The sequence below is a fragment of the Ursus maritimus genome, unplaced genomic scaffold, assembly GCF_017311325.1.
Source record: "Ursus maritimus isolate PB19 unplaced genomic scaffold, ASM1731132v1 scaffold_20, whole genome shotgun sequence".
Taxonomy (NCBI): domain Eukaryota; kingdom Metazoa; phylum Chordata; class Mammalia; order Carnivora; family Ursidae; genus Ursus; species Ursus maritimus.
This window is the reverse complement of record NW_024424453.1, coordinates 35459548-35474047: the sequence shown is the minus strand read 5'-3', so window position 1 is coordinate 35474047 and position 14500 is coordinate 35459548. Positions and strand designations below refer to the sequence as shown.

Sequence of the window (14500 nt, the reverse complement as noted above, 5' to 3'; positions counted from 1 at the left end):
CTTACCAAAATTACCCCATGTTTGGTGAGTGGGAGACCCTTTGTTTTGGCTCCTGAGCTCTTTTGACATCATCCTAGTAGTGTTTGATAGTTTTCTTGTTGTCTTGTACACTAAGGTGTCCTAGACATATGTGTATTTCATGTCCCCAGAAGTGGAAACAGCTATTTAAAGAGACTCTGATTTCTTTTATTGGGAAATTTTATCTGAGACTATAATTGATGGATAGAGATACTCACTGTTATTGGGTTGGTCATTGTTTATACTTCTTTTCTGTTGAAAGGGCTTGGAAATGTATGCATGTACAAGACACTGCATAGGTTTATATTAGTATTACTAATTCTATTTCAGGATTACAGGGTTTTAACATTTTATATATTACATTTGTATCTCCTTTACACTGTGATTTCTCTGGTTATTGAGATATAGAAGATGATAGAGTTAGGATATCCCATAATGACTCATTTGCTTTATACCCCATTATACATACAACAGTTGCAGTATATCAATACCAGTACTGTCATTACAAATTATGATTACTGAAAACAGTTTAAAAATTTGGGGGGAGGCATATTCTATTATAATTTTCTCCCCACTCCCCTTTCAATGGTTCATCCATATTTATATTGTCAGAGCATATGGCTTTTGACAACGTAATACCTTCTCTTCTTTAACTTTCATTTAGACTTAGTACTATAAATAAGTACAGATTTAATGCTGATGAACTTGTCCTATGACAATGTCTTTCAAATTATCTTGGTTTTTGGAATCTTGCTCTCAAGAACATACTTCAGGAAACGTATATGGGAACAATATTCCTTGAGTTATTTCATGTTAACAGTTTGGTACCTGATAGTCATTTTTTTCTGCATATAAAATCCTTAGTTTACATTTTCTTTACATTTTGTATATTTTGTATGTTACTCCATTCTCTTGCATAAAGTGTTGCTGTCTAAAAGTCTAACAACAGTCTAGATTTATCCATGTACATCCCTTATAAGATCTTTTTTATCTAGATACCTAATGAATATTTTTTCTTAAAGTCCAGTAATTTCCCTAGAGTGTGAGATTACAATATGCAGCTTCAAAAAACCTTTTTTTGGTGTGTGTGGTAATCTTAGGGGACTTTTATTGGATTATTATTCTTAGTGTTTGTTTGGTTCCCTGAATTTGGCTTTCTTCTTCTGAGACTTGTATTTTTTGTATGTTAGAGCTTCTTTGTTTATCTTTAATATTTGACACTTTTCTTCAAATACTTTTTAAAAAAAAATCTCTTCATAGATTAGATGCTTTAAACTTTTCTTCTTTTTCAAGATCTATTTTGGCATTATTTGTTTATTTGCTCTTGTATTGCTTCCAATTTAGGCAATTTTTACAATGATCTTTTTCTCACTTCTAATTCTTTCTTAAATGTTTTTCTCTAATTCTTGAGTTCTATTACTTCGTGAAATAGGAAAGAAAAACTTTAAAGGATAAAAAATTTTAAGTTTCTCTAAAGCACAACATCTGAAACATAGAAACATGTTATTATTTACTTAATACGGATAATAGTTATTTGGATATCTGTTATTTTATCAATATCTATATGTTTAAAATGGCTCATGGTTAAAAAATAAAGACAAAATATTCAGTATGTACACTGGAACCTCATTTAAAAAATACATCTATATACATGTAATTCCTTTAAAAATCCCCAAAATATTTTATCTGAAAAATAAAACTGATTTTTTATTAATTGTTTCTCCTTTATCTCTGGTTGTTATAAATTCAATGACTGATTTTTAAGTACTGCAAATCAGTGTCCAAAAACAAACAAACAAACAAACAAACAAACCCCAAAGGAGTATATTCCTATTTAAATGAATGCAAAGGCTCTTCTTTTACTTTTACAGCAACTGAGCAATGAACACCCCAGTGAGAAAGACTCGTTCAGCAAGGTCTAGCATCATGGAACCATGGTACCAAAGCTTGTTAAGAGGTCTAGAAAGAGTTTCCTTTTCACCATTGGCAGACACCTTCCCCAAATCAGGCTTTTTTGATAATGGAGTTTTAAACAAAAACACATTTCCCTATCAAACTCTTTAATAAATGCTATTTGAATAGAACTCCTTTATCTCCAAGGCTGAGTGTATTCAGTTTAGAGAGTGGGCTTTCAGATCATCAACTGAAGTCAGTATAAGGCTGTAGTAACAGTGTTTTGTTACCAGTTATCAGATTTGATTTAAAAATACATTTTAAAAAATCAGTATATTACCAGTAGACTCCTCCCCATCTATCATTTTATTTACTTTAAAATGTACTCCTTTTCTTTTCTTCCTTTCTTTTTCTGGATTTGAAAATGCTAGCATGTGGAATAGTCATCAGTGGGAAACACGTATGAGAAAACATATTTGGGAAAGGTGTATCTCCCCTTGAATAAACATAGAGTATATTTTCTTAGGCTTTTTGAAAAGCCCTTTCTAAAATTATCATATCTTAAAATTATCTGTCCATGATTAAATCAAATATTACATTTAAGTATATATGGGTAACTTAAGGAAGCAAAGACTCAAGTCTTAATGTGGGTATCTAATATTTCAGAAGGAAATATTTCCAGGGCACACCAAGGATGGCCTTCTTTGAAATCTAATCCAATAAAAAGAAAACCCACCGAACTGGGATTCAGGTCTTGTTTTTAGGCGTTTCTATACCTCTTACTGCATATGTAATTATCTCTGGGCCTCAATTTACTCATCTGTGATGGAAGCATCTCACATGATGGGATTTCTAGTGTCTCTTCAAACTCAAAACTGGAATTTCATTTTTCTCTTCTATTCAATGTTCTAATGCCTGATGGTTAAAACAGATATAATGCATAATTCAGCATTTTTTATACATTCATTACCATAAATGTGTGTCCACCTGATGCCAATCATAGCAAAGAAAAAAAGGCAGATAAAGATTCTTGTCCTCATTCTAATGGGAGCATAAAGACAATGAAAAAGTAGATAAATAAACTATGTACCATAACAGAGGTTTGATAGGCTATGAGGGAAAACAAATTTGGAAGTAAATGTGGGGAGAGGGGACTTCTATTTTAAAAAGACTGGTCAAGGAAGACCTCATTGAGAAGTTGACATTTGAACATAGGCTTTAAAGAGGAAAGAGAGCTGTCTATGCAGATTTTGGGGAAGAGCTTTCTGAACAGAGAGAACAAATACAATATCCTCAGGTGCTGTCATAAACTAAAACATGATAGACAATAATGTCTGTTCTGGAAATGTCATCTGTAGGACACTGGGATCATTTGTGGTTATCTTTAAGAAATTGGGACAAGAACAATAGCTAAATTGTGGAAGGAGCCGAGATGCCCTTCAACAGATGACTGGATAAAGAAGATGTGGTCCATATATACAATGGAATATTAGTCATCAGAAAGAATGATTACCCAACATTTGCAGCAACATGGGCAGGACTGGAGGAGATTATGATAAGTGAAATAAGTCAAGCAGAGAAAGACAGTTATCATATGGTTTCACTCATTTATGGAACATAAGAAATAGCAGGGAGATTAGTAGGAGAATGAAGAGGGGATAAACAGAAGAGGGAATGAACCACAAGAGACTGTGGACTCTGGGAAACAAACTGAGGGCTTCAGAGGGGAGGGGTGGGGGATTGGGATAGGCTGGTGATGGGTATTAAGGAGGGCACGTATTGCATGGAGCACTGGGTGTTATACGCAAATAATGAATCATGGAACACTACATCAAAAACTAATGATGTACTGTATGGTGACTAATATAACATAATAAAAAATTATTATAAAAAAAGAAATTGGGACAAGAGAAGGGGGAAGTGGCAAAGGAAGTTAATCATGACAATTAAGGGTCTGTATTTCATGTCATATGAGTAAAGTTTCAAGGAAGAGAGAGCATTTAGAGAAGAGGAAAATATACCACAGAGTGGGGAGGGAGAGAGATACTAGCTACCTTCAAAATTTAAAGTATTTTCATTAAAAAAAATTATGTAGCTTTTCTATGCAACTCAAAGGAGACAGAGTAGGAAATATTAATAAAAGGTTTTACAGAGAGTTACATGAGCTAAACATAGAGAATAGGTTTCTAATAGCTAAACTAATTGAGGAATGACGTTGGCTGTCATCAGAAGCATTTGGGAATTTTTTTTAAAGATTTATTTATTTTAGAAAGAGAAAGGAGGGGAGAAAGAGAGTGGGGGGTGGGGAGGAGGGTGAGGGAGAGAGAGAATTCTCAAGCAGACTCCCTCCTGAGCACAAGCCCAACACGGGGCTCCAAGGACCCAAAGATCATGACCTCAGCTGAAATCAAGAGTCAGAAGCTTAGCCAACTAAGCCACCAAGGCGCTTTGCATTTGGAGAATTTTTGTTTTTATTTTTTTTTTAAGATTTTATTTATTTATTTGAGAGACATAGAGAGAGAGAACATAAACAGAGAGAGGGAGAAGCAGACTCCCTGTTGGGCAGGGAGCCCGATATAGGGCTCGATCCCAGGACCCTGAGATCATGACCTGAGCTGAAGGCAGATGCTTGACTGAGTGAGCCACCCAGGCACCCCCGGAGAAGTTTTAAAAGTAAAGATACCCAGTCCCAACTGTAGAGTTCTGAGATTCAGTTAGTCTATGCTTGGCCAAAGGAATAGTTATGTTAAAAATATTTATTAGTATTAAATATATTTTATATATTAATTTATAAAAAGATCTATAATCATGTAAAAAAATCTAGAGAATATGAAAGCACAACTAGGTTTGGGAACTGCTTGTATAGCTTTTTCTGGGGGCATAGTGAGCTCCTTACTACAGAAAATGTTCAGGCAAAATAACTTACTAATCCCCTCAGAAATAAAAATCCCATACTGGGAGGTAAGCCAAAATAGGTGGCCTCTGAGATAGCTCTCAAATTTCAGATTTTATGATTCTATCACATTATGAAAATACAATAATATCAAAGCTAAGGTTGCTTAAATATTTGTTCCAGGACAATTCTTTAATCCATTATTTATAAAAATTGATTATTTCAAATTCTATCCAATCATATGGTCATATAAGAACTCTGACTAATTTAGTATTGATTTATGATATTGTGTTTATTTCTAATTGGACACAAGTAAATGGGAAGCGTCAGTTCCCATTTATCTAGGTGCCTGATGGTTCTCTAACAAAAAGAAAGAAAAAATCCCCAAACCTTCCCAAGTTCATATATGCTTATATTCTAGTACTGAACAATGGACTTACTTGAGATACAGGACATTCTGTAAAGTCTGAGTACATTCATTCTGTAAAGTTGTACTTCAGTAAAGTCTGAGTACTTTAACAACAATGTTAATAATAACAATAACAATAGTAATAATTTTGAGGCAATTCACAGATTTTTTTTTAGATATAATCAAAGTTTTTTCAAGAGCCTTGGGGAAGGAAGAAATGTACACATGAAAGTAACATAAAAGTTTATGAAAGCAAATACTGAATGGCAAGGTTAGAAAGTAGGTGTTAAAGCTCAGAGAAGGGACTTAAGAATTGGCATTCATCATGGAAGAATCAAGAGAATTAATAGGCGTTTGGAGGCAGAATCAGAGCCCTTTTGAAAGATGTATGGTGTTCTCATTTTTAAAAGGGGGAAATTTATGCATTAGGGGAGGATAAGAAAGAAAAAGTTCCCCATAATCCTTTCCAACCATAAGATTCTATAAAAAAATTCTAATGCTATCTGTAGCTGCTGGATTGGATCAATTATTGAACTTAATTTTCCTATTGATGAATGGAAAATGACAGAGGGTGTGTTCTTTTAAAAATGTATCAACTTATGGGGCTCCTGGATGGTGCAGTCAGTTGGTCACCAGACTCTTGGTTATGGCTCAGGTTGTGGTCTTGGGGTCCTGGGTGTCATGGTCAAGCCCCATGTCTGGCTCTGGGCCCAGCATGGAGTCTGCTTAAGACTCTGTCTGCCCACCTCCCCCCCGCCCCCCCCCCGCTTGCGTTCTCTTCCTTGCTCTCTCTCTCAAATAAATAAATCTTTAAAATAAAATTTCAACTTACAAATTATTTAGGAAGTATGGAGGGGTGGGGAAACATCCATGTCCATCTTTTTAAAAAATACCCAGTTATTCTGAAGCTATCAGTTAGTAGCCAGTTAATAACTAGCTACCACTAACTGGATAATTACTAGTAATAAGTAATTAATAACCGATTGTTTAAATTTCCTTTGAATTTTTCTGTACTTGCTTGAATATGCAGTAACTCATTTTACTGAATATTTCCCATTTTTATTCCTAGAATAGATCCAGTTTCCAACCAATTCCGCTCCTTGGAGGCTGACTTGTATGAACTCCATCAACAGGCACATTGGCTCTTTGACTTCTGGTTGGGTTTGGCCATTGTAGAACATCAGCAGATCGGAGGGAGGTAGGAGAGGGAGGTCGGGGTATATGTTCCTCTGGCTGCTTCCCTGCAGGGTTGAGGTGGGCAGAAGGTCACAGAGGATCCCAACAAAAGATCACAGCTCCTTTCAGGTGGCCTTCTCCACCCAACTTCCTCTGACTCAAGATTCTATAACCATTCTCTACTCTGACCCCTTCAGACCTAGTGGTTGTAGTGAACTTCTGCTGTTATTATTCCCCACAGTGGGGAGGGACAGTTCTATCCTTTGTGAACTAACTTCTTTGTAAATACTCCTTTTATTCAACCCTGCTCAAATTGCTCATTTGGAATGTGGCATTGGTCTCCCTTGGATCCTTACCGACATGTCCAATTAGTCCCTCTATTCAAAATAAGAAGAAGCCTATATATAAGTAATCACAGGCCAGGAAGACAAAAACAGCTAATATCCAAAAGCTGTATCCATGTTAAATTCACACTTCACAGGATAAACTTTTGAGTGGCATTTTTTTTTTTCTTTTGGGAGATCCGCACTATTCTTTAGGGTATGTATGTATGTATTATCAGTTAGTATCTCATGAGAGCTACAAATCTACCTATCCATACAGGCTTGAGAACTGAAAATAAGCAAAAAGCATCCTGCAAATCATTAAATAATTGGGTTTATTCTGGTGTAGAAAGTTATGTCCACAAAATGTAGCATTATAATCAATAATACTTATGTTTTAAAATGAAAAATGCAGAATGGTTTGCCAGCAGTTAAATGGATTTTGTTTTTCTATGTCAGAAAGTGAACGTGCAGCCTTTTTTAAGATTTTGCTTTTGTGAATTGATGGTCAGGAATGCATATGTGATCATGATGAAGAAGAAAAGAGATCTCACAGTCAGATCTTGGAATGGCCTGGCAATTCTGTCAGTGCATTTTGGTTGAACCAATTGTCAATGAGAAGATGTCATAATAACAGTAATTCAGAGGACTGAGGAATACCCTTTACCATAAGGTATTACCCATGTAGGTTTCACTGTGTGAATTATCAATAGAACTCTAAATTTTCATAGCCATGTAGAAAAATAGTAAAGCAACTCTTAGGTAAGGAACAACTTCTGTTACTGCTATTCTATTTCTTTGACTGAAGGAGACTTCACTGATCTCATGATACAAATTCATAGATATGACCTCAAAATCACACACAAAAAAAGAAAAAATAGATAAACTGGATAACACCAAAATTAATACTTCAGTGCTTCAAAGAAAATGTTCAGAAAACAAAAAGGCAACTTCAATAATGGGAGAAGAAAACTGCACATCATAACTTGCATCTAGAATATATACAGAATTCTTACAACTCAATTTTAAAGTGGGTAAAGATCTGAATAGACGATTTTCCAAAGAATGAACACATGGGAAGATGCTCAATATTATTAGCTATCAAGGAAATGGAAGTGAAAACCACAGTGAAATACCACTTCATACGCTCTAGTATGGTTATAATAAAAAAGTCGTATAACAAATAAAAAATCGTTGGCAAGGAAGTAGAGAGCTTGGAACCTTCATATACTGCTGAATGTAAAGTGCTGCTGCCATTTGGGAAACGGTCTGGCAGTTTGTCAAATGTTTAAACATAGAGTTGATCCAGCAATTCCACTTTACCCAAGAGAAATTAAAACATGTCCACACAAAGACTTGTGCGAATGTCTTAATAAATGTTCATGCAACATTACTCATATTAGCTAAAAAGTGGTAACAACACAAATGTCCATCAGCTGATGAGTGAATAAGCAAAAAGTGGTATAGCCACACAATGGAATATTACTGGGGTATAAAAACAAATGAAGTACGCCCACACCACAACATGGCTGAACCTTGAAAACATTATCCTAAATGACAAAAGCCAGTCAGAGAGGACCATACCGTATGACTCCGTTTATATGAAATGTTCAAAATAGGCAAATCTATGGGCAGAGAACGTAGGTTAATAGGGTCGAGGGTACGGGAACTTCAGGCATTACGGGTGATGGCTATATGGTATGGAGTTTCTCTGTGGGGTAATAAAATGGTTTAAAATTGATTATGGTGATGAATGCACAACTCTGAACATACTAAAAGCCTTCAAATTATACACTTCATTTTTTTTTATTTTTTAAAGGTATTTTTAAAGATTTTATTTGTTTATTTGCCAGAGAGACAGTGAGAAAGGGAACACAAGCAAGGGAAGTGGGAGAGGGAGAAGCAGGCTTCCCACTGAGCAGGGAGCCCAATGCGGGGCTTGATCCCAGGACCCTGGGATCATTAACTGAGCCAAAGGTAGACACTTAACGGTTGAGCCACCCAGGCACCCCTCTATTCTAATTTTATATTGAGTATTTTCATAGCAAATAAAGTGTCAGGTAGAAAGTAGTCATTTTCATGATCAAATGGTTCCCTTAAGTCCATTCATTTTCATTTTCTCCCCCATAAGCACCGAGACTAATTCTCTCCTACTACTCTGCACTGGGCAGGAGGGAGCAGGGGGTGCTAACTTGAAAGTCGCCTTCTGTTGAACGGAAGTATAACCTTGTATAAGGAGAGAATGAGCATTTGACCCCTTATTAACAGAAGACATCATGCTGGGTGCTTTATATATGGTATCAAGTCCTCGCAACAATCCTGTATTGCAGATTTTATCATTACCACTTAACAGAGGAAAAATCTGAACTTAGGGAAGGTGAACACTTTGCTGAAGTCAGACAGTTAATTTTATGAATAGACATCCGAATATTTTTCTTTCTCCAAAGCTTATTCTCTTTCTCTACTAGTGTGTTTTATGTCCTACGCCTGCTGTGGCAGAGCACGCAGCTTCCCCTGTCGGCTTTGCCACAGAATCTTTCTGGGTCAGCCAGATTTCAGATATGAGGAAATATTCTAACCCTTACCTACAAACCTTTTCAGAAATGGAGCATTTGACTTACACAGCCCATGGCCCCCACAGTGACATTTTGTTGTTATTTTTAAACAATTTCCTTAGAATTGCACTATTTCTTTGTTACTATAAAGCAATGACAATGTTTTCAAAAGCGTTCTAATATTAGCAGCTGCCCTACATGTTTTAAACTCTCTTCCCTGTTCTGTGAATGTAGGTTATTACCAACATTATTCCTTTTCTGATTTTTGTTCTGTCCTTAGCCAGCTAATTATGAAATCCACACTTCAATGAACAATTTCTTTATATCTTAAATGTTTAAGCAAATATTAGAATGGGGTTGTTGCCATGTTCTCAAACTTGACACAACACTTGACATGCCCCACATATACTGGGGATTGACCTTTTTATTAAAGAGTTATTGTTATGCAGTACATCCCATGTTCATTGTCAATTCTTCTCTTGTTTACTACTAGCAAGGAATAGAATAAATGAAGAATAAAGCAATCAAATGATCACATGTTTGAGTGGTAGGACACAGGTGAAATTGAAAAATTAGGCTTGGATTTTAAAAGGTAGATTTTTTTTTCTGCTACATAAACAACATTGGTTTATAGGAGATATGAGGAAAAAACAGGTAGGAGGTTGGAAGAAAGATAATTTTACAGTTTGAAACCAATTTGTATTTTCATTCTGCTTGTCAGTGGGTTTTAATGAGCCAAAGGGTCAAGACTGTATAAATTATATGTAAAGGATAAGATTTTCTTACTTAAGCTTCAACCATGAAGAAATCAGGTATTTCCTATAAGGATAAACTAATTCTTTAGGGAAGGATAATTGGACCACTGATATTTTAACTTGCCCTTTTTATTTCAATATACGGCAAGATAAAAAGATTTATGTCATCTCACTAGAAAAGCAATCATGAATACCGAATCACACTGGGGAAATATTTTGTTTTTCAAGTGGTTATCTGTTTTAACATATCTACCACTGGCTCACGTTGTCAAAGGAAAATCATATAGTGTGTGGATTTACAACTGTGACTTGGGAAAATATGTACATTCCAAAAGGTGAAGATATAAGCACATTTTTTTCCCCAGAATAATTACTAAATCCAATATTTTGAGCTAAGATATTGGTCAGTTTTTAAAACCATTAAATTATCTCAGATGTGAGGGAAAAGAATTCAAACAGTATTAATGGTACTTTTAGCCGAGAACAATATTTGAAAAGAAATTATTCAATAGAACTTTCTCCAACAAGGTATTTAGTTGTTTTGTTTTGTATTGTTTCGGTGAATTTTTCACAAGAGGTTATTTAGATAATCCAGTGTATGTGCAAATCCTTGTGATTTAAGGAGTTTCAATCTGGTTAATTTTCCATTTTTATCTATCTTGTTAGTCTACCCGTTGGAGCTCTTACGTCTTGTTAGCAAAAATTACACTTCCAGAGAGAGTGGGCGCAGAAGGAGGGATGGTAGTAAATCGTAAATCTTCACTAAGCTGAAGACACACAGGTTTAAGAAAAACTGATTATGATTATATGATTTCATTTTTCACAAATCTCATCAGTGTAAGTAACTGGCTACATTTTTTGCTAAGATCTCATCAAATAATATAAAACTTTAGTCCTAGAAAGGGACTGTCTGTGCCTGTCCACATGTCCTTGCCTTAGGCCAAACCTGAAGGTCACCAAAGACAGGTCCAGGTCTTCCTGCATATTCCTGTCTGAAGAAACTTTTGAGTCTCCTCTGCAGCTAGGCCTGCATGAAGAGCTAGAGAATCAGTCTCTTAGGAACCACCCTTAATTCCCCCTTTCCTTGCCTTATGGTGGAACAGTTTTGAATTGTCCTATACACTCTCAGTGGTCCCCAGCAGGATTGAGCCCCAATTGCTTACAGAGTTAATTATCTCATTAGCACACCTTTATTTATGTGCTTTACTTTCTCATCTGTCTTACTTCTCTACTCCTTCATTTTGCTTTCTGGACCACCTCCCAAATAAACTATTTGCACCCAAATTCTTTTCTTGAATCTGTTTTCTTATTTTTTTTAATTAAAATTTTTGGGGAGGGCACCCAAATTAGGACAGTAATTCAGAAATTACCTTCTCTATTTATATGAAATGGCCAAAAGAGGAAAAAGTAGGTAAGTGAGTACCTAGGGCTGGATGTGGGAACAGAAATTAATCATAAATGGCAATGAGAAGTCTTGTGGGGGAGGGTGGAGGTGGGGGGGTGGGAGTTGGTAAAAGTATTCTAAAACTGATACGGTGACAGTTGAACCACTCAATAAAGTTACTAAAAATCATTGAACTGTACACTTGAAATGGGTGAATTTTATGATATGTAAAATACATTTTAATAAAGTTGTTTAAAAAATTACCTGATTTTACATGGATAGATGGTACGATCCAGAGAGGTAAAGTGCTCAAAGTTACACAGCAAAAATATGTCAGGGAAAGGAAGAGTAATCAAAGGCCATTTGATTACTCTGAGAAATAGCATTCATCTTTGGATTAATCATCTTGCTTTAACTCATTAAAAATTACATGAAAAAAGTGAAAAAGCACCAGTTACATCAAGTATCAATACATTTATGATGCTAATTAGTATAATTATCATTTATTTAGTGCTTACTTTATGCTAAATGATTTGCCTGTACTAACTCAATTTTACAATGGGCCATAAGGCAGGCATAATTATTGTCCTCTTCTTAAACATGGGGAAATAGAGCATGAGAGAGGGTAAGTAACTCGTGAAAGGTCACATAACTCAAATGGCTCAGTGGAATTCATCCACAGTGGTCTGACACCAGAGCACATGCCTATAATTACTCTATTATACCGCTTTTGCCGGTAACTAGGATTTATAGTTCTTACCATTCCAGAGTGACCAAAGAAAGAGAAAGATCCATACCTCACTGTTGAGTTTATTTATTTGCTGTTTGGTCTCCTCTGCTTTAATGAAGAGAACAGCAGCTCCAATCTCTGGGTCTGAAAAGTGGAACACACACAGAATGGGTCCTTAAGCAATAAACCTCATATTTGAGGATTGGGACAGTTGGAATGGAGAAGGAAGCCTAAGCTACCACCTTTACCTTTTCCTGATGCCTGCACATTGTAGGTTCTGTCTCCCTGGGATTGGAATGCTTCTAGTAATCCTCTGGATCGTGCCTGAAATACTCCTTGAAACTAGGCACATATCATGGTGGGGACTGTGACCACACTGATTGGATGTGTCCATGGCAAATCTTCCTTTCCCCTGAACACAATCACCACCATGTTCCAAGATGGCACAGTTTCTCTTTTTTGACCATTCTCTAAAAATACATCACAGTCAATACCTAAACCGTAGAAAAGGGGTGTTCTTTTCCTCCTTTTTTTCCCCCAAATATTAATTCCTGTGCCCATGAGAACATTTCCCCCCCACTTCTATTTCAGGTGCTAAACTCCACTGCAGGTTTCCTATCTCCTCCTGTGTTGCTCTAAAAGATAGTATCTCCCATTTCCTGGTTCTCTTATCTCCACTTTTTCTTTACTTTACTCTTCCAAATACATTTATTTCTGTCCGCAACAAAAGTATAGATGAATCACTACTAGCTGGAGTGGAAAGGAATGAATGATACATATATGAATTGCTGCTAGCTGGAGTGGAAAGGAATATATATATATATATATATGATATAGGTTGTTTATATTTATTACTTAAATATATTTATATAAAATGATATGACCATCCTAATACCCTACTTCTGGTAAATTATGGGTAGAAAACTTGTTGTGGAAGAAAAAAGTCACTGAAATCAATCCAAAGTGACAAAGTAGTAGAAGCTCACTTTGCAAAGAATTTTGCAAAGTTAATCTATTAGTTCAGTGAATGACTGGAGAACATATACAGTAGGCTAAGTGAAAAAAAATAATATAATTGAGCCTCATGGAGCTTAGAGTCTAGCTGGGAAAAGACAGATTTAAAAAGCAATTAGGCAATAGATTTGGATTTCCCACTAAGGGCACCAGGAAGCCATCTCAGGGTTTTAAGCATAGGATCAGAGTTACAAGAATAAACTTGTATTTTTAAAAGTTTACTCTGTATGGAGAGCAGTGTGAGGCCAGAGAAGAGACTTTGGTTGGCAATGCAGGCAAGAGATGGATGTGGCAAGGAAAATATGGTGGCAGTAAGGATACAAAGTCCTAGAACTGAGGGTTTAGGAGAGAGCCAAGAAAATTTGTTGCTTGAGTGCATGAGTGTAGGGGTGGATGTTGGGAAAAGAAGAGGAGGCTAAGGAAGTGGTGGGACCAGAAATAGGTGGATGGACGTGGTGAGGCTCTGTGCATCATCTCCAGGTCTAGGTTACTCAGTAAGGAAATCTTCCAATTGGAAGCTACCATCAACTTTCATAGCAGATACATCAGTGTGACTAGAACTATGATTTCTGTGCCTCTTTCCCCAGAGTAACATCAGCACAGGTAAGTCAATTGAATCAGGATTGTTGACTGAAATCTTCACCTCTTCCTTCCCTGTGCACACTCCCCCACTCCCCCTAGAGACTTACAAGGACACTTCCATTTCCCCAGAAGATGACGAGTGCCAGGAAGTAGGACTGTTGATTGAAATGGAACACTGGTATTCTACCAAAAGGAGAAACACACCCAGGACTGTACATACAAAACTTTTTATTGGGCTTGGCTTTGTTCATGGAGGTATTCACTAATTGGTAGTAGATCCTGACACAAGGATCTCAGAGCTGAGTGGGAAAGGGAGGACAGAGTTGGCAGGGGACTGCTAGCCTTTCATCTGGTAGTTGGCTGGTAAATTGTCGTGGATAGCCTATGCTTGCTCATTATTCTCTCTTTATTAACTACAGGTGTGTCTTCTTTAGAATTTACTTGTCATTTCTAGCCTATTATGTTGATAGATTCTTTTTTATGGGCAATGAACTCAGGAAGGAAAGGGAGAGGGAGGAGGCTGGGCTAGGTTTGGGGGTACCCTTACATTAATTCACCATCACTAGAGGGTAGTGCTTCACATAGTTCTCCATCATTTCCAAACTTCTTACATCCTTCTGAAGTTGTTTATCCTCTGACAAAATGCAAATACATAATCTCTCATCGATTAGTTGGTTAAAAATAACCAGTGTTCCTACAGTGTAGAACCCACACAGCTTTTCCTCTGGTTAATGTTGTTTTTGCAGATTAGTCTACATTTGTAATAAG

At 36.3% G+C, this 14500-nt stretch overlaps 1 protein-coding gene across 1 annotated transcript in view; it reads right to left on the bottom strand.

Moving 5' to 3' along the window:
• The window catches only part of KCNH8 (potassium voltage-gated channel subfamily H member 8), a 360674-nt gene that overhangs the window by 9279 nt on the left and 336895 nt on the right, over positions 1 to 14500 (bottom strand). Inside the window, exon 15 of the mRNA XM_008709154.2 lies at positions 12204 to 12280. Within this exon, the coding sequence (XP_008707376.2) occupies positions 12204 to 12280 (77 nt within the window). The remainder of the gene's footprint in view (positions 1 to 12203; positions 12281 to 14500) is intronic.